Source organism: Sporothrix brasiliensis (assembly GCF_000820605.1).
Source record: "Sporothrix brasiliensis 5110 chromosome Unknown Cont20, whole genome shotgun sequence".
NCBI lineage: Eukaryota > Fungi > Ascomycota > Sordariomycetes > Ophiostomatales > Ophiostomataceae > Sporothrix > Sporothrix brasiliensis.
The window spans coordinates 4,031,030-4,046,815 of record NW_024467139.1 but is presented as its reverse complement, the minus strand read 5'-3'; the positions used below and the strand labels follow the sequence as shown (position 1 = coordinate 4,046,815).

The following is a 15,786-nucleotide window of genomic DNA, read 5'->3' as shown; positions in this document are numbered from 1 at the left end:
GATGACGCCTAAAAATGAAGGTTCAATTTCCAGAATTAAAATAAATGGCACGAAAGCCCGGCGAGTGTACTACTATGAATGAAAGGTCATCCTATATCGGGAAACGTCTATTAATGGATTCTGTGCATGGATTTCCCATGTGCTCATTTTCGCGGTCGCAATAAGACTACGTTTACCTTTCAGACCTCCCTTGATATTATGAAATAGTCCGCGTATGCGATTACAATACGACCCGATTGGCGCAATTGGCTAGCGCGCAAGACTTTTAATCTTGAGGTTACGGGTTCGACCCCCGTATCGGGTAAATATCCAGTGTTATCGACAACTATTTTAACTGTCGATTTTCACTTATTTTGATTTTTGTTTTCGTTCCAGTATCAACAATTTGTTCTTATTTTGTTTTTCTTTCTTTTCCCCCACTTTTTCGATGTTAGAAATAATATATTCCAATGTCCGCTTGAAATTGGCATTTTCAACTTAAAACGCCGCCATTTCTACGTTCAAAAATTTCCCAAAAAAGGTGGCAATAAAATAAGTAAGGTCAAAATTTATGTACAGTTGTCGACGAGAGAATGGGTGGCTGAAAAAGAAAAAATGCATAAAATAAAACGGACATAAATGGTGTCGGAAGAATATAGGGAGCTTAGGGGGTCAAATGGGCAGACTGTCTGAGCATATGCATACATACGAAAAAGTAGCCACGAGCAATCAAAGCGAGACACGCAGGGGCTTGGTAGAAAGTTGGCGATCGCCGTTATAAACATCGACACGTCTTAGCTGAGAAACCGTGAAATCGCATTTGCAGCGCGCGGATCGCCTACGACTTGCAACTTGAGTCGATGGGGCGGCATGCTACGGCTTTGTCACCGGCTAGCTTTTTGTCCTTTCTTTGGAGTAGAACTCAAGTTTTCATATAACTATCTGTAATGGCATCTCGTCTCGACAGCACGGAGATCCTCTAAATAAGATATAAAAGCAAACGCAAGCGCAACGACAACCAACTGCAGCACAGTGCTTGCACATCTCCCGTGAGATCCATCACATCCTGTGCTTTTGGCTTCTTGCAGGTGCCTGCACACAACAGCATCTCGGCTCCTTCTTCGTGCGACTAACTTGAAACAAAAAAAAACATGGCATATAACAGTGCAGAAACAATGCTGTCGTTAAAAAATCATCGAATCTCAGGAACCATGGCCTTTAAAAGTGCTGCCTTTGCAAACCCGCATTTCCTAGTCAACGACGTAGAGAGCTGAGCACACACAAATAGTGTCTTAGATGAACCACATCGTCCACGGCGTGAAGTTGCGATTCTTCTCATGGGACTCCTTGGCACCGAATGGCAGAAGAGGAAGAGACTCCGTCGGATGCGTGATGCTACCCGAGGACTTCTTCGCCGTCCAGTTCTCCACCGATTTCTTGATGAGCTCCGGGTCCTTGCGATCCGATTCAACGTTTTCATGAGCCCGAGCACGGTCACCAGCTATGTGAGCATAGTAAACCGCCGGGTGTAGAGACACCGGGGTTGTCGAGCGCGCATACTGGTAGCACTGCTGGTAAATCATTTTTTGCAAAAGATGGGGTGGCATCTTGACTTCGTCGTGGATGACGTGGTAATGAACTGGGCGTGCAGTGCCTTGGATGGCAGTGTGCGAGCATAGGTAGAAGTCGTAGTGGAAAGGGTGGGTCACCTCCTTTTCCACCAGGGTACCAGGCAGTGGGTTGCCATTGCGGTCGGCAGAGCTGGGCTCTGGGAAGAAGCGGATGTGGTGACGCTTCGTGGCCACAATAACAGTGAACTTGGGCACGCGGCCACAACGCTTCTGGAAGATTTCCTTTAATTGGGCAACTTCAAAGTCCATCACTTGTATAAACTGTCCCTCGCTGACACCGTCACGGAAGTAGAACACATGCGCAGGCATCTTGCAGTTGAGCGTTTCAGTCCACTTCCGAAGTGCCTTGTCAAACATGCTGTTCATCCGAACTGGATTGACAATCTCTTGGCGGTAGCCATTGGTCTGACAAAATGCCGAGTACTTGGCGGCGTCCTTGTCCCACGACACGGCCATGGCGGCCATGGAGGGCTCCAGCTCGCCTTTCATGTTGGTTGAGCCGTGCGACACATCAAGACCAATGATCATGGTAGGCTGGTTGAAAAATGCCGGCGCAGAAGGAGATCCGCCCTCTGCCGGAACGCGGCAGGTGGTGCCACCGAGCTTGGCGTTGACCTTCATCGAAACATTGGAACAGTACTGGGGCTGAGCTTTGGCAACATGCGCAGCATTCAGCATCTGAGAAACCATGCCGTAGCGACACTCGCCGTTTTTCTTCAAGCGGTAATACGGAAAGGAGTTTTTGGAAGGCAGAATCCAAAACATGATGACCGGATCCTCTCCGCCGTTGACATTTGTCGTGGCATCGTACGCCTCTTGGTACGCGTCACCCAGATCTTTGCCGCGGGGAAATTTCGCCAAGTGTGGTTTCTTCTCGACAAGGCCACCGTGATCCTTGAAGGTCTTGGTAAAGACGCGGATGAAGTTCTGAACGGCTGGAAAGTCCATACAATTGTCCACCACAGCAACTCCCCACGAACGCAACTCCCGGCCTTTGTTGTTGATGTAGAACAGTTTCGAACGGAGATCCCACCGTCCGCTCGTGCCAGGGGTGGCGTTGCCGTTCTTGTAGCTCACAACAGGCGGCTTGAGGAGGCGGGCCTGCACCTTGGACATGTCGGGGTTGACACGGATGCCAAACTCGCGCAGGTACTCGTCAGAGTCCCAACCCAGTCGCTTCACATTTTCCATGATGCTTTTGGCACGCTCAGCGGGCCGCGTAACAGCGAACTTGATCATGTCAGACGTCTGCTGCCCATTCAGCTTGAAGTTGTAGCGCTGCCAGGGAAGAATATGGCAGACTTCAAGAGGGAACGCCCCGTCACGTGTCGTTTCAATGACTGGGTATTTAGGGTACTGAAGTGGGACGTCGTATTGTTTGAGATAGTGGTCGTAGACTGTCCGAGTCTCTCCAGTTTTACGAAGCGTGAACGTGTAGGTCTCAGACGTCGCACCCTCAAACATGAATCTCTGGTGCCAAGCAAACCGGGCGATCGTGTAGATCTTCGAGTCGTTTGTCTTGCCCCGGTGAAAGACCTTGAAGCGCAGCTTGTGGAGGCGACGCATGACCTTGAAGGCGTCGGACATGGTCGGCTCTTTGAGCTTGGTGTTCAGGTGCCACTGGATGGGCCGCAAAAGCTGCGCGGCCTCTGTAGCAGTGCGAACGTTCCACTTGTCGCTGGAAATGTTGATCAGGTTCATGACAAGCTTGTCAAGGGTTTGATCCTTCCAAAACGTGGTGTTGGCAACGTCCACGTTAATACCGAGACCGCTGCCACCCGTGCGAACCGACTCAGAGAGCCGGAACGCTGCGTAAATGCCCTTTGCGGCATAGATGGTGCCGTCGAGATCGCGCTTCGGCGACTGCGGGTGGTAAAAATTACGACGGATAGCAGTCATGGACTGCGACGGCTTCTGACGGAGAGCGTGATCGAAAAAGTTCATGCACTCCAAGATGTGAGTATCCCACCCGCTCTTCCCACGTAGGTATGACATCAGACTGTCCAGGTAGATGGCACTTGTCTGCCGAATCAGCATGATATACTGATTAGGATGCCCCGGGCGGGTTGTCTTGCCCGCCTCAGCATCCAGGTCAATCGCAATTTTGACGGGGCCTGGCTGGTTGCAGATAGACCTGTGAAATGTAATGTTAGGAGGACTTGTCTTCAAGTAGGAATGAAATATATAGAAAGTGGAAGAATATGGACGTACCAGGCCAAGCTTCGCCCGTCGTAGAGCCAGACCTGGGGCTGTCGCTCGAGTTGCTTTTGGACAGCATGAGACGCCCAGCACTTCTTGTAGACGATGGCCTTGGGTGGCTCAGGAACCAGCGACACCTATTTGGGGTGCGTTAGAAATATGAATTTAATTTTCGATGTCAGCTTCGGCAATTGGATAGTTGTATCTTACAGCGTATTGGTACACAGTGACACTGTTGGTCTGTTCCACTCGGTATTGGTTCACCCGAATGTTGAGAGGCTTGTCCTTCTCGTTGTAGCCCGGGCGGGCAGCAAAGAGTGGCTTCTTGCCATCCTATAAAAGAGAATATGTTGGTTAGTATGTATATGAGCTGAGGCAGGAGAAAAAAAAGAAGGGAAACAGGAAATAAACGTGCCATGCTGTACGCCTCAGGCGGCAGGTCCATCCGGTTGGGAACTTCCTTTTCCCGGCGCTTCGCTTCTTCTATCTTGTTGCGGGCGGGATCAAAACCCAAACCGGGTCCAAACGGGTTTGGCGGCCCACGGGGGCTAGACGGACCAGGCGAGCCCGACGGGATTTGCTGGGAAACATCTAGGTTTGGAGGGCGTCCCTGTTGGGAAGACTGCGACGTGCCACGTTGGTGAGCCATCCCGCGAGGAGGTCCACCGCTCTGGGAACCCTGCGAGAGGCGGCGTTGGCCACCGGGTGGCGGTCCGCCCTGTTGCGGAGGACGACCTGTCATTTTCAAAGGAAATAGCAGGCTGCCAACATAAAACAAGGGGTGGTTAGCTCTCGTATCTCATGGTGTTGCTTTACTTCGAGTTGCCCATGCGATAACAATCTGAAATAGGAGAGCGACAGGAGTTTGCAGTAAACATACCTTGCATCAATTCAAGCGACGCACAATGCCCTCTGCTTAGCTGTGTTAGAGGGATAGAAATTTACGAAGGGGGAGTAACAGTACCGGGCTGCAGGTTCTGAGGAGTGGTATTGAGAGGTGCGTATAGAGGCCGAGGACGGGGTGCAAGTGAGATTTGGAAAACAGTGACTCTTTCGAGTGCGTAGAAGAGAGTTTAAGAAGGCGTTTGGTCGGATTCAAGAGGCTGTTGAAGAAAAAGAGAGAGACGAAGGGAGAGAGGGAGGGGGAGAGGGAGTGAGATGGAATGTAGGTAGGGAGGTGGGCTGAGGAAGATATTTATAGTCGTGGGAGGAGAGATCGTGGGTAAGGTGACGAACACTCATCGACGTGACAAACAGAGAGACTGGCAAACAAATGCTGTCACATGTAGACAAAGATATGAGATGATAGAAGTGAGGCGGGAGACGACGCAGAGGTGGTGTTCAAAAGGATGACAAGGTGAGGGCCATAAAGTCGCTGGGGTGGTGATGCGGTGATCGGGTGTAGGTGATGTCGTTATGAACATCAAATGATAAACGTACCAGCGCAAATCTGAAGTAGATTTGAATGTGATTGATATTTGGAGATTTAGACGCAAGTACTGGCAATATTCGATACCAATGTGACAAGAGCTTGCTGCGGCAGACGCCGATACGGTGAGAGGGAAGCAAACAAATAAAGTCAGCACCGTGACGTAAGACAACACCACCGAAGCGCGCAGATGGTGATGATGTATTTGACAGGCAACAGAGAAAATAGAGAGAGGAACAACAACAGAGACAGTCAATGTAGACAACAACGCAAAGGCAAGCTGGTCCTGGTCAAGCTGGTTCGATCCTGGTGACCAGGATTTGACAGCAGAGCCAGGGGAGATGCAGTGGCGATAACAAACGACCAACACTGTCTCTGGTGAGTAGAGAGACAGGAGGAAAACAGAGTGGAGAGACAGAAAGAAGAGAAAAAAGAAGAAGAAAAACTCTCGAAAGAAGACGCGGTAGGCAGTTGCCACGCCAAACAGAGGGCGTCAATACAGGGCACAGCCAAGGAAGGAGCGATTGTCCGGACTAAAAGCATTTAAATGAAAATGGAAGGAGCACACGAACGTCAACCAAGCTGTCTATAATTACAATGCCAGCCTGACATAGCCTTCGCATCAGTCCTCTCTGCGTTATTATGCCCTGTCTGGACTGCTCTTTGTAGTCACACAGCTATTTTTCGCAAGGCAGTCTTCACTCCACCTTCGTACTAGGTACTGGCTACGATTATTCGGCTGGTACGTCTTGCCTACAATGACTGTTCTGTCAGAATCGTTCTTTCCTTGTCTTCAAAATCGAGTCTTCATTCAGTGGAAAGCCCGTTACTGCTCTGTCCACCAAAGGGAAGGAAGCTGTACCTTAGTGCCTCCTATTCAGGAGCGTTCTTTCCTATTGTCGGACCGTGGTGACAACCTGTCCGGCTGTGATGTGACCCGATAAGCTAGCTTGAGGATAGCCATATAATGTTAGCAATTGACGAAGAAGGAAGGAACGACGAGGCCCGATAATCGGTAGACAATAGTATTGCAAAGCAAGGAGGGAGCCATTTTTTTATCGGGCGACAAGCTCTCAATCTCTGCCATTGAGCTATCCACAACTAAGCAGCAGAATGACTACGAATAGCAGTGCCAGCAAACGCTTGGTGGTCGAACCAAAGCAATGCAATGGATACAGATAAAATCAGATATGTTAGTTAATTTTTGAATAAAAAGTATGCGAAGAAATCAGTCGCATCCCACGTCGTTCTGAAAGCAACACATGTCAGTAGTACCAAGGTCGTCTCTTGATTTTCTTGAAATGTACTTTACATGCACGCAATATGGCTGCATCTCCCTGGTGCAAAATGCGCTGCCCAGTAAATCAAACCCGCCTCCTGTCTATCTCATCTCAGTTAGACCTAGTAGGTAAATCAGTACCGGTACCCGCCAAATTGGCCTTGTGGCGGCGGCGGCTGCTGCTGCTGCTGCTGCTGCCAGTCGTACTGCTGTGCGCTGCCTTGCGCTGGCGGTGGCTCGTATGCATCTTGTGAATCCGGGCGCAGCGATGACTGCTGGTAGCCACCCGATGCAACACGTCCTCCACTACCAAGTCCGGGTGAGTTCCTGCTCCCATGGTAGTCCGATGCCGATACCTGCCGGACGTGCTGCCCACGGCCGCCCGCGCCATAGTTACGGATACCAGCACCGCCTCGCCGTGACGCCTCGTACGCAGCGTTGGGATCGATCTCCGTCTCTCGTAGCAGATGCACAAGGCCTGGGGCCGTGTAGCGGAGACCGTTGTACTGCGGAGCGGGCGGGATCTGGCCCAGCAAAAAGGTTACCATGGTCGGCAGCGGTGCTGGCGGACCACCACTAGGACCACCCCCGTAGCCGCCATATCCACCACCGCTGGCGCCGCCAAGTCGCCGTTGCTGATCCAGACGACGGCCGGCTGCACCTTTGAGGGGTGATTCGCCGCGCTGGAACTCGCGCTGTTCGACCGCACGGAGAATCTTGCGTGGTGGGTTGTTTAGGCTGCCGCTGGCGTCATCGTAGTCATCGGCGACGTAAGGTCGCTTGGGCGAGTTGGTGCCGCCGCCACTGCCTCCTGGCGCGTGCAAGAACTGCATCCGCGGGCTGTTACCCCGCAATCCGTGGCCAGGCATCGGGCTGTTGCGCAGGGAGGCCGGCTGCTTCTCGACCGACGGCAGGATCAGGCGAGGTCGAAGCTGCGTCGCAGGCGAGATGATGAGGCGAGCACTGACCGGGTCGAACTTCTCCGTTGCAAACCGCTTGCTGAACAGGGCCAGTTTCGGGTCGTTGGGGTACAGCTCCGCCATGCGCTTTTCCAGCTCATTCACACGAGCCAGCTCGCCGTACTCGGCCTCGCGCTTGTGCATGTACGCCAGGAGAGGCTTCGCCTTATGAACAGTCTCTGGCTTCTGTGCGAGTTTGTTTACGCATGTCTCAAAAACAACCCGGGAGTCTACATTTGCGTTAGTAAGGATGCCCAGGCCATGTGAAGGTTGGTTGTACGACGATGGTTTGACTCACTCGTGTTGTCTCCGTGGGCTGTCAGGTACTTAATGTACTCAATCATAAAGTACGGGTCCTCGGGGAACAGCTTGGCGCCGCGCTCAAAAATCTTGCCACCGGCCTTGTCGTTGTAGCACTTCCACTCCATTTTCGCAACGGCAACGTAGATGTCACTCTTAAGACGACCACCTTTGCGCGCCTCGGCAAACACATGCCGCAGGCCTCCCAAGGGACCTTGCGGGCTGCCTTTGCCCTGGATGCGGCGCATCGCACGAGCTAGGGCAATCCATACGTGCGTCAGGCACTTGGAGACCGTATCCATCTGTACCACGTAGCCCTGCTTGATGAAAGCAGTCTGTCTTTCCCTCTCTTCATCTGTTGCTGTCTTGCGGGTTTCGCCGTTGAACCCGCGGCGGTCGTCGTCGTCGTCGTCGTCGTCGTCGTCATCGTGGTTGTTGGGCTGCTGATTTGAGGCCGCCAATCTCTCCTCGAGGCGCTCCAAGTCGTGTTTTTCGCGATCTTGCACGGCTTTGTATTGATCGCGCAGCGCCTGGATGACCTTGTCGTACGGCTTGCGGACAGCGGCTCCACGGGCCACTTTGGCATCGTCGCCCTCTTCGACAGGGTAAGTCGATTCGATCCGGTCAGCATGCTTAAGCGCGAGCAAGACACTCTCTGGGTTGGCTTCGATGCCGTCGACGAGAAAGTCTAGGCCTTTCTCCCGGTTGTTCTCCCTGATGTCATTCTCAAAACACCACTCGGCCGCCTCCACCCAGAGCTCGGGCCAGAACCGAAGCGGTATCAGAGCTTGCTTATAGCAGTACAAGATGCGTACCTTGAGGACCTCCGGTTCGTCGATTTGTAGGTCGAGCGGGTCCGACTTCTCCCAGGCAATCCGCTTCTGCCAAAGGTCGACCTGTGCCATGTATTCCTGGTAGCCCTCGAAACCAGCGACGGGCGGCAGGTGCGAGAGTGTCGTTGGGCTCAGTCCACGAGTCAGGTTGTCCAACGCGGTATTGGCGCTCTTCGCGGACATGTAAGCCGGAGAGCGCTCGGCTAGGAACTTGCGGCCGGTGATCTTGTTCAGTCCCATCTCAAACTGGTCGTACTCTTTCCACAGCTGATTAACATTGGAGATTGGTACACTGGTGGCGCGTCGGAACGCCTTGCGCAGTTGGTCCATCTTCTGCTGATCCTGCCAGCCGCTGCCACCGATAGTGCCAGGGCCCGAGCGGATAAACTGCACGTAGTCCTGCCAAATTCGGCCAGAGTCTCTGTCGATGCCAACGTTGTCGAGGACAAACTCGTACGCGCGAGCAACTACCGTCCGTGCCTCGGAACCGGCATCAGTGAGATTGTTCCTCCGCCGCACATAGTCGAGATAAACAAGCCAGAGCGGTACGTTGACAACCTTTGTCAGTGACTTGTTGAAGATGGCTTCTGCCGCGGTAAAGTTTTCGAGTTCGAGCTCCATATTGAGGTAGGCAACCCACATCTCAGCCTAGGAATGAAGCAGTTGTTAGTCGCAGGAAGAAAACACGAATGAAGAGCTGCAATATACATAGGTACAGGAACAGGAACATGGTAACGCATAGCAAGCAAACTTACCGCCTGAGGAAATACTTCGAAGAACCGGTCATAGGTCGACCGAGCCTCGTCAAATCGGTAGTTCCTACGGTGGTCATCGATTAATGCAAGCCACGAGTCGAGTGCGCCGCGCGGGTCAGCCTTGACCCGTGTCTCAAGAGCGGCCACAGAGGTCGCACCAGGAAGGCCAAGCGGTGCGAGAAGCTCGGAGGCCTGCTGCGGTACTGGCACAACCGGGCCACCCTGAGGTGGTGCTTGTACTGGAGGCGGTGCAGACTGGGCGTGCTGTGTATTATTATGAGAGGATCCGTAGGGGCCATCGTTCGGGGCTGATGTCGTCTGGGCACCATTGTTTGTCGACGCTGGGGGTTCATAGGTGCTTGTCAGCTGTTCCGGGTCGTACTCTTCGCCGTCACCGTCATCTGTTGCCGGTGCGGTTTTGTCTTCGTCTTCCGAGTCGGAGTCTTCAGCGAGGAAGCCACCCACGGCTTTCGGTTTTTTAATCGACGCTGGTGCAGCCGTAGGTGTTGGATTTGTCGACTCTGTCGGTTCTATGGCATCCGTAGTACCGTCGTGCGGTTCGTCTGTGGGAGCGTCTTCTTCGTTACCCTCACCTTTTTCCTCCTCCTCGCCTTCGTCTTCCTCTCCACCTTCCTCCTCCTCGCCTTCGTCTTCCTCTCCACCTTCCTCCTCCTCGCCTTCGTCTTCCTCTCCACCTTCCTCTTCTTCGTCAGAAGCCTCATCACCAGTGGGAACAATTGCTGCTCCGGGGTCATATTCGGTAACAGCAACAGTGGGGGGGTACACAGCATCACCAACAGCATCAGGGACATCAAGATCTGTAGCTTGTTTTTCGCTCTCGCTAATTTGCATCATATCAGAGGGAGCCTCCTGTTCATCCATAGCCGCTCCATTCTCAGCCCAGTCGGTACCGTGCGGGGCCGCGGCTTCGCCGGCAGTCGACGCCATGATCGCAAGTAGTGGCCGCGGTGGCTAGTTTCGAGGTGTGGACGACCCAATCACGTCGTGAAGGTGAACCTAAATTTGAAGTTAGCGACTGTCAACAACACGCGGAAGCTGCACTAGGCTCCATGTCTGGATTCCAACTCAAATGTCTATAGCATCCGCCGAGTGTGTCTTGACATACCGTCGATGCCCCGCGATCAACGCTCAAGGGCGAGAGAGCGAGTCGACCGACTCTTGAGCAGTCGCGTGAGCTGCTATCTCAGCGTCTGCTGCTCGTGCCGCGCGCGCACGTCGACCCTGCCCTCACAGCTTCTCCGGCGAAGTGAAGACTGCCGTCGCTATCCAAAAACGCAAGTTGGATTGATGGGCGTGGATGGTCCTCTACGCCGTCTTTGTCGAGTTGTTGATGGATGATGACCGATGATGGGAAGCTATAGCAGGCTCGATCGCTATGCTGAACAGAGACAATAGAGGGCAGCGAGAGCGCAATGGAAGTTCTGTGTAATACGGAGAGATGATAGTTGGTCAGTCAACTGTCTCAGTGCCGTAACTGTTGCCGTTCGTCGCCACGACTGGCTGTCGATGCTGTATATTTGTTCACGTCGATGCGCCCTTGGGAGATGGAAAGGCAAAGATTTGAACTGAAAGCAAGCAATGCTGCCGGCCTGCGCTAAAATGGAAAAGCTGCATGCAGAACGTAAATGAGTTATTCCTAGTTAGGCCTAGCGAATTTAAGACGTACTGAACCAACCAGCCAGCCTTCTATATTTCCCAGCCACGAAAAAGGGAAATAAGGATTACATAGTAATACGTTCCTTAACTCCCTGACCAACGACAGGCAAGAGCGCGTCCCAGGCGGCGAAGCGTAACCACTTAACGCGTCCTTGCCTTCGTTGGGGTGGGAGGCAGGTGCGATACACACTAGGCCCTCGGCGCGACCGCGTTTTAACAGCTTTGCGTCTTCCTTACCAGCCAGAGACGACGCCCGCCATTCGCACCACCGACAGCAACAGCTGACCACAACAACATAAATACAGGCACGCCACTTCTTTCATCGTGTCTTTTTCCAATAATCTCCTTTCTTTACTTCCATCACAGGCTATTCATCCAATCCGCCCCGTCTCACTCTTCACCGCCGCGCATATCCTCGTTCCTCGCTATCGAAGTCGCCTCCTCTTGAAACGACCCAACTTTCCACGCTTCAAAAGCGCCTGCATTCCCGACCTTTGTGCGCCCACAAATAGCCTCAAATAACCTCAAACCGACCGTCCAGTCGGCTTCATAACTGCCCAACATGTCAATTGTATCGCTCCTTGACGTCAAGGTCACCAACAACCCCGCCAAGTTCACGGACTCTTATGAGTTCGAAATCACCTTTGAGTGTCTCGAGCAGCTGGAAAAGGGTAGGCCAGGTGTCCTGTGTTGAACTCCAAGCTGCATGGAGCGAGGGCGGCGGCAGAATGGAACTAGGCAGCAGCGCAGAAACTAACATGACACCAACCGTTGACAGACCTCGAGTGGAAGCTGACGTACGTCGGCTCGGCCACCAGCGATCAGCACGACCAGGAGCTCGACTCGCTGCTCGTCGGACCGATTCCCGTCGGCGTGAACAAGTTCATCTTCGAGGCCGACCCACCAGACGTGAAGCGCATCCCCGATGCCGAGATCCTGGGCGTGACTGTCATTTTGCTGACGTGCGCATACGACGGCCGCGAGTTTGTGCGCGTTGGCTACTATGTGAACAACGAATACGACTCGGACGAGCTCAACGCAGACCCGCCGGCCAAGCCACAGGTCGACCACATCCGCCGCAATGTGCTGGCGGAGAAGCCGCGTGTGACACGGTTCGCCATCAAGTGGTACGTCCCATCCGCGTGTCATAAATACACAGTACCGTAAACATGTCATTTCTGTTCCCCACTAACTATCCAGGGATTCCGACGCATCAGCACCAGCGGAGTTCCCTCCCGAACAGCCCGAGGCCGATCTGGCCGCAGACGAGGAAGAGTACGGTGCCGACGAGGCCGAAGACGCCGAGGAGGATGAGACGGCCGCGCCTGCTCCGAACCCCGAGGGCGAGGACGCCGCCATGAACGGCGCCGACGAAGCTGGTCCCGCGCAGGCTGGTGGCGAGGGCGAGGTTGAAGGGGAGGCCGATGGTGAGGAGGACGAGATGTCAGACGATGGCAGTGTCGATATTGAAGGCGAGAGTGACGACGAGATTGAGGAGGACGAAGAGGGCGAGGGCGCCGAGGCTGCCGAAGGTGCCGAGGACGATGCGATGGACGTTGATTCGGACAAGCCTGCACCCGATGGTCCTCACCCGGTCGAGGTGATGTCGCATTAAGACTGTGCCTCGTTCTAATGGGCACTAATTGTTCATGTCCGCTTCTGCGCGCTCCATTTGCGATTTGTCTCACGTTTCATTGCTTGCTCTATTGCTCTATTTGTTTCTGCATTTGTCAATCCGCGTGCTTTTTTTCAGTTTTTATTTTTGGATTCGATTTTAGAAGAGCACCCGACTATGTGACGAGGGGGGATCACCAAAAAGGGCTCGCTTACGGTGAGATACATTACGGAGCCATATCACTCTTTCACAAATATACCAGCAATATAAGCAATACAAGCACTACGGCTGTATCCCTACTGTTTATCGCTCGATCATATGAGTAAGGACTTGTATGATCTTTCGGTTTGTAGACGCACTCACGCCATCCAAACCGTGCTGTCCGCCGAAGACAGTTTTGTTCGAAACGAGGCGCGTGCAGTTGTGTGGAATCGCCAAGGTTCGTGACATGCGGCAAACAATCACTCTACGGAGCCAGCATCTACTCGGCACGTATGACGTGTACGCGCAATATATACCACGCATAGTATCCTTTGCCAACTGTGCTTCCCGAATGAAATTCGTAAATTGCGGTAATCATGAGGTTAACGAGCCAGAAACCCGCGCTCTTTGTCTCTTCCCACCCGCCACCGTCCTGGCTTCTTATACCGTCACCGCCGTCGTATCTACGGACTTGTTGCTCTCCTTCGCCCACTCTTCTGGCGTGTGGCACTTTGCGCTCCACGCATGGATGTTCTTGATTTCTTCACGCAGGGCGGCATTGACGAGGCGGTGGCGCTTCAGCGAGTTGAGGCCCGAAAATTGTGGCGACACGATGATCGCGGTGAACGCTTGGCCGCAGCCGCCTGTGATTGTCAGCGAGGAGGGCACGGGGAGGAAACAAAGCACGCATGCTCCGCGGACAACGTACCGGAAACGTCCGTGACCTCGACGGTCTCGGCCTGGAGCTTGTCGCGAAGGGCGGCCACCAGATACTGCTCGGTTATTTGTTCGGCCATTGTGGGGGATCTGTGGATGGGCGGCGAAAAACTCGGGATAGGGGGAACGCAAAGACAGGGCGGAAGGATGTGAAAACACGGAGCCCCGGTGTCGCGAGAATGCCTTGGATGTCGCTATTGCGTGTGGATTATCAGATTGATAAGACGGTCCGAAAATAGGAAGCAAACTGAAATTTTCGCGGGACGTTGCCTGCCTATGTGAGTCTTTCTCTGAGTGTAAGACCGGGCTGTTTTTCTTTGGCAGCAAATCCGACTTAATGTCGTCAGTAGATTTGCGCACTGTATGTCGTACGTACGTTTTGAGTCAGGATTCTCTACCAGCCAACAGTATTTCGTAGAGCCAATTGTTTTCTCTTGAACGAGACGCGAGATCGGTTTGAACAAGAAACGTGCTCTGCTTTTACTAAAGGAGGCCAACTTGCGCGGGCCTGCGTACTGTTGCTTCGGTGCAGCAATTCAGTCGGGATTTCTCATAGCTGTTCCAGGGCATGCCTCTCTATTTGTCAACGCTGTCGCATGCGCTATTACGCCATAAAGGTCGAAACAGCTTGGCGGTCGTATACTGTGCGCCCTAAGCTCAATGTGGGGTAACAACACTGTGCAAGCTCTATTACCAGCAAAGCTTGACTCGGTGGTCCAGCTTGCTTCGTCCAGAAGAGAAAAAACAGCAAACATTGAGATCCTACCGTGGCGGCTATACAACAGGCAAAGCAGCGCTGCTACTTTTGTCTTATACTGGCACGAATGTTTTCATCAGTCAGAGCCACTGTTTCGATTCAGTCCCGCGTGCTGGCCCTGCAACTCCGCGTCCTCGCTTGCCCTCGTGGTCGACTGTTCTCAACCGCATCGTCTTCGTCCTTACGGCTCGTTACCACCCAACGGCAATCAGGGCCGCATCGTGGCACTCGTATCCCCTCTGCTCCGTACTGCACTCTCACTCCGCCTCCGTCTGGGACTTCCCCATCAGTCATCCAGAACAACAACAGCACCATGGCGTCTCATCCGTTCACCCATGTTGTTGTGCATGAGATGCGGCGCCTGTGAGTGTTTACCTTTGGCTTAGTCTTTGAGCAGGGCAATATATTAATCATGCCCACTCCAAACAGCTTCCCCGAAGAGCTTGCCGACCGGACGTGGGACAATGTTGGCCTGCTCCTGGAAAATTCCCGGCAGCCAACAAGCGCGACCGAAAGCCAGCGCGTGCTGTTGACCAACGACCTAACGCCGGACGTTGTGGAGGAGGCCATTGCCTACAATGTGACGGTGATTGTGGCATACCGTACGTTTGTTTCTTTCCTTCGTTCACATTGGTTGTCAAGTTCCTAACTGCGTCTAGACCCCATCATCTTCCGTGGCCTCAAGTCCATCACTCTCCAGGACCCACAGCAGGCGTCGCTGCTCAAGCTCATGCAAAACAACATTGCCGTCTACAGCCCACATACGGCGCTGGATGCGGGCCATTTCGGCATAAACGACTGGCTGGCCGACACGGTGAGCACGGTGGCCAAGTCGCTCGGCGCAACCACGCCGTCGACGACGGTGATCAAGAGCGTGCGCGATCGGATGCCGCCGTCGTACTTGGCCCTAGACCGCGAGGGCAAACCGCTTGACGTGGGCTACGGCCGGCGCATTCAGTTCAACCATACGCTACCTGCGGCTGAGGTCATCAGACGGGCGGTGCGCGAGCTGGGGCTGTCAATGAGCCATGTGCTGGTTGCACGGCCGCGGATACAGCAGGCCAAGTCGGCGTCGCTGACAGACCTGGACGACATTCACAGTGTGGGCGTGTGCGCGGGGTCTGGGTTCGACATTTTCCGTGACCAGATCAACAAGTTCAGCATGCTGATCACGGGCGAGGTGAGCCACCACGACGCGCTGTACGCGACAACACGCGGTGTGTGGGTGGTGTGTTTGTTGCATAGTAACTCGGAGCGGAAGTTCCTGTCAGCGCGGCTGCAGGGTGAGCTGATGAAGCAGATCACGCAGTACACAGACTTCAAGGATGCGGTAGTACTAGTGAGCGAGCGTGACCGGGATCCGTTTGAGATCTGGGACCTAGACAACCCACCGACTCAGCGTACCAGCGACCGACCGGAGGCATTCACCGTATGAGGGGGTAGCGTGGAAATATA

At 53.6% G+C, this 15,786-nt stretch overlaps 5 protein-coding genes and 1 non-coding gene across 6 annotated transcripts; 3 read left to right on the top strand and 3 right to left on the bottom strand.

The window, feature by feature from the left end:
- The first annotated feature begins 230 nt into the window (after positions 1-230).
- SPBR_09542 lies at positions 231-304 on the top strand. The gene has a single exon. It is a non-coding gene; the product is annotated as a tRNA-Lys (tRNA).
- Positions 305-1,271: 967 nt separating this feature from the next.
- On the bottom strand, positions 1,272-4,551 carry SPBR_06486 (eukaryotic translation initiation factor; the record flags this gene model as incomplete). Its single annotated transcript, XM_040764742.1, has 4 exons — positions 1,272-3,728; positions 3,854-3,946; positions 4,020-4,142; positions 4,210-4,551. The coding sequence occupies 4 exons, from the start codon at positions 4,549-4,551 to the stop codon at positions 1,272-1,274; spliced, it is 3,015 nt and encodes a 1,004-aa protein (XP_040617077.1).
- A 2,100-nt stretch (positions 4,552-6,651) lies between these two features.
- On the bottom strand, positions 6,652-10,312 carry SPBR_06439 (cleavage stimulation factor subunit 3; the record flags this gene model as incomplete). The annotated part of the gene is made up of 3 exons (XM_040764695.1): positions 6,652-7,655; positions 7,775-9,257; positions 9,365-10,312. The coding sequence occupies 3 exons, from the start codon at positions 10,310-10,312 to the stop codon at positions 6,652-6,654; spliced, it is 3,435 nt and encodes a 1,144-aa protein (XP_040617076.1).
- Positions 10,313-11,603: 1,291 nt separating this feature from the next.
- SPBR_07551 (histone chaperone ASF1) lies at positions 11,604-12,656 on the top strand (the record flags this gene model as incomplete). Its single annotated transcript, XM_040765805.1, has 3 exons — positions 11,604-11,712; positions 11,820-12,168; positions 12,242-12,656. The coding sequence occupies 3 exons, from the start codon at positions 11,604-11,606 to the stop codon at positions 12,654-12,656; spliced, it is 873 nt and encodes a 290-aa protein (XP_040617075.1).
- A 642-nt stretch (positions 12,657-13,298) lies between these two features.
- On the bottom strand, positions 13,299-13,654 carry SPBR_08003 (BolA domain protein; the record flags this gene model as incomplete). Its single annotated transcript, XM_040766254.1, has 2 exons — positions 13,299-13,501; positions 13,567-13,654. The coding sequence occupies 2 exons, from the start codon at positions 13,652-13,654 to the stop codon at positions 13,299-13,301; spliced, it is 291 nt and encodes a 96-aa protein (XP_040617074.1).
- Positions 13,655-14,644: 990 nt separating this feature from the next.
- On the top strand, positions 14,645-15,766 carry SPBR_07479 (ngg1 interacting factor; the record flags this gene model as incomplete). Its single annotated transcript, XM_040765733.1, has 3 exons — positions 14,645-14,694; positions 14,761-14,933; positions 14,991-15,766. The coding sequence occupies 3 exons, from the start codon at positions 14,645-14,647 to the stop codon at positions 15,764-15,766; spliced, it is 999 nt and encodes a 332-aa protein (XP_040617073.1).
- Between the last annotated feature and the right edge of the window lie 20 nt (positions 15,767-15,786).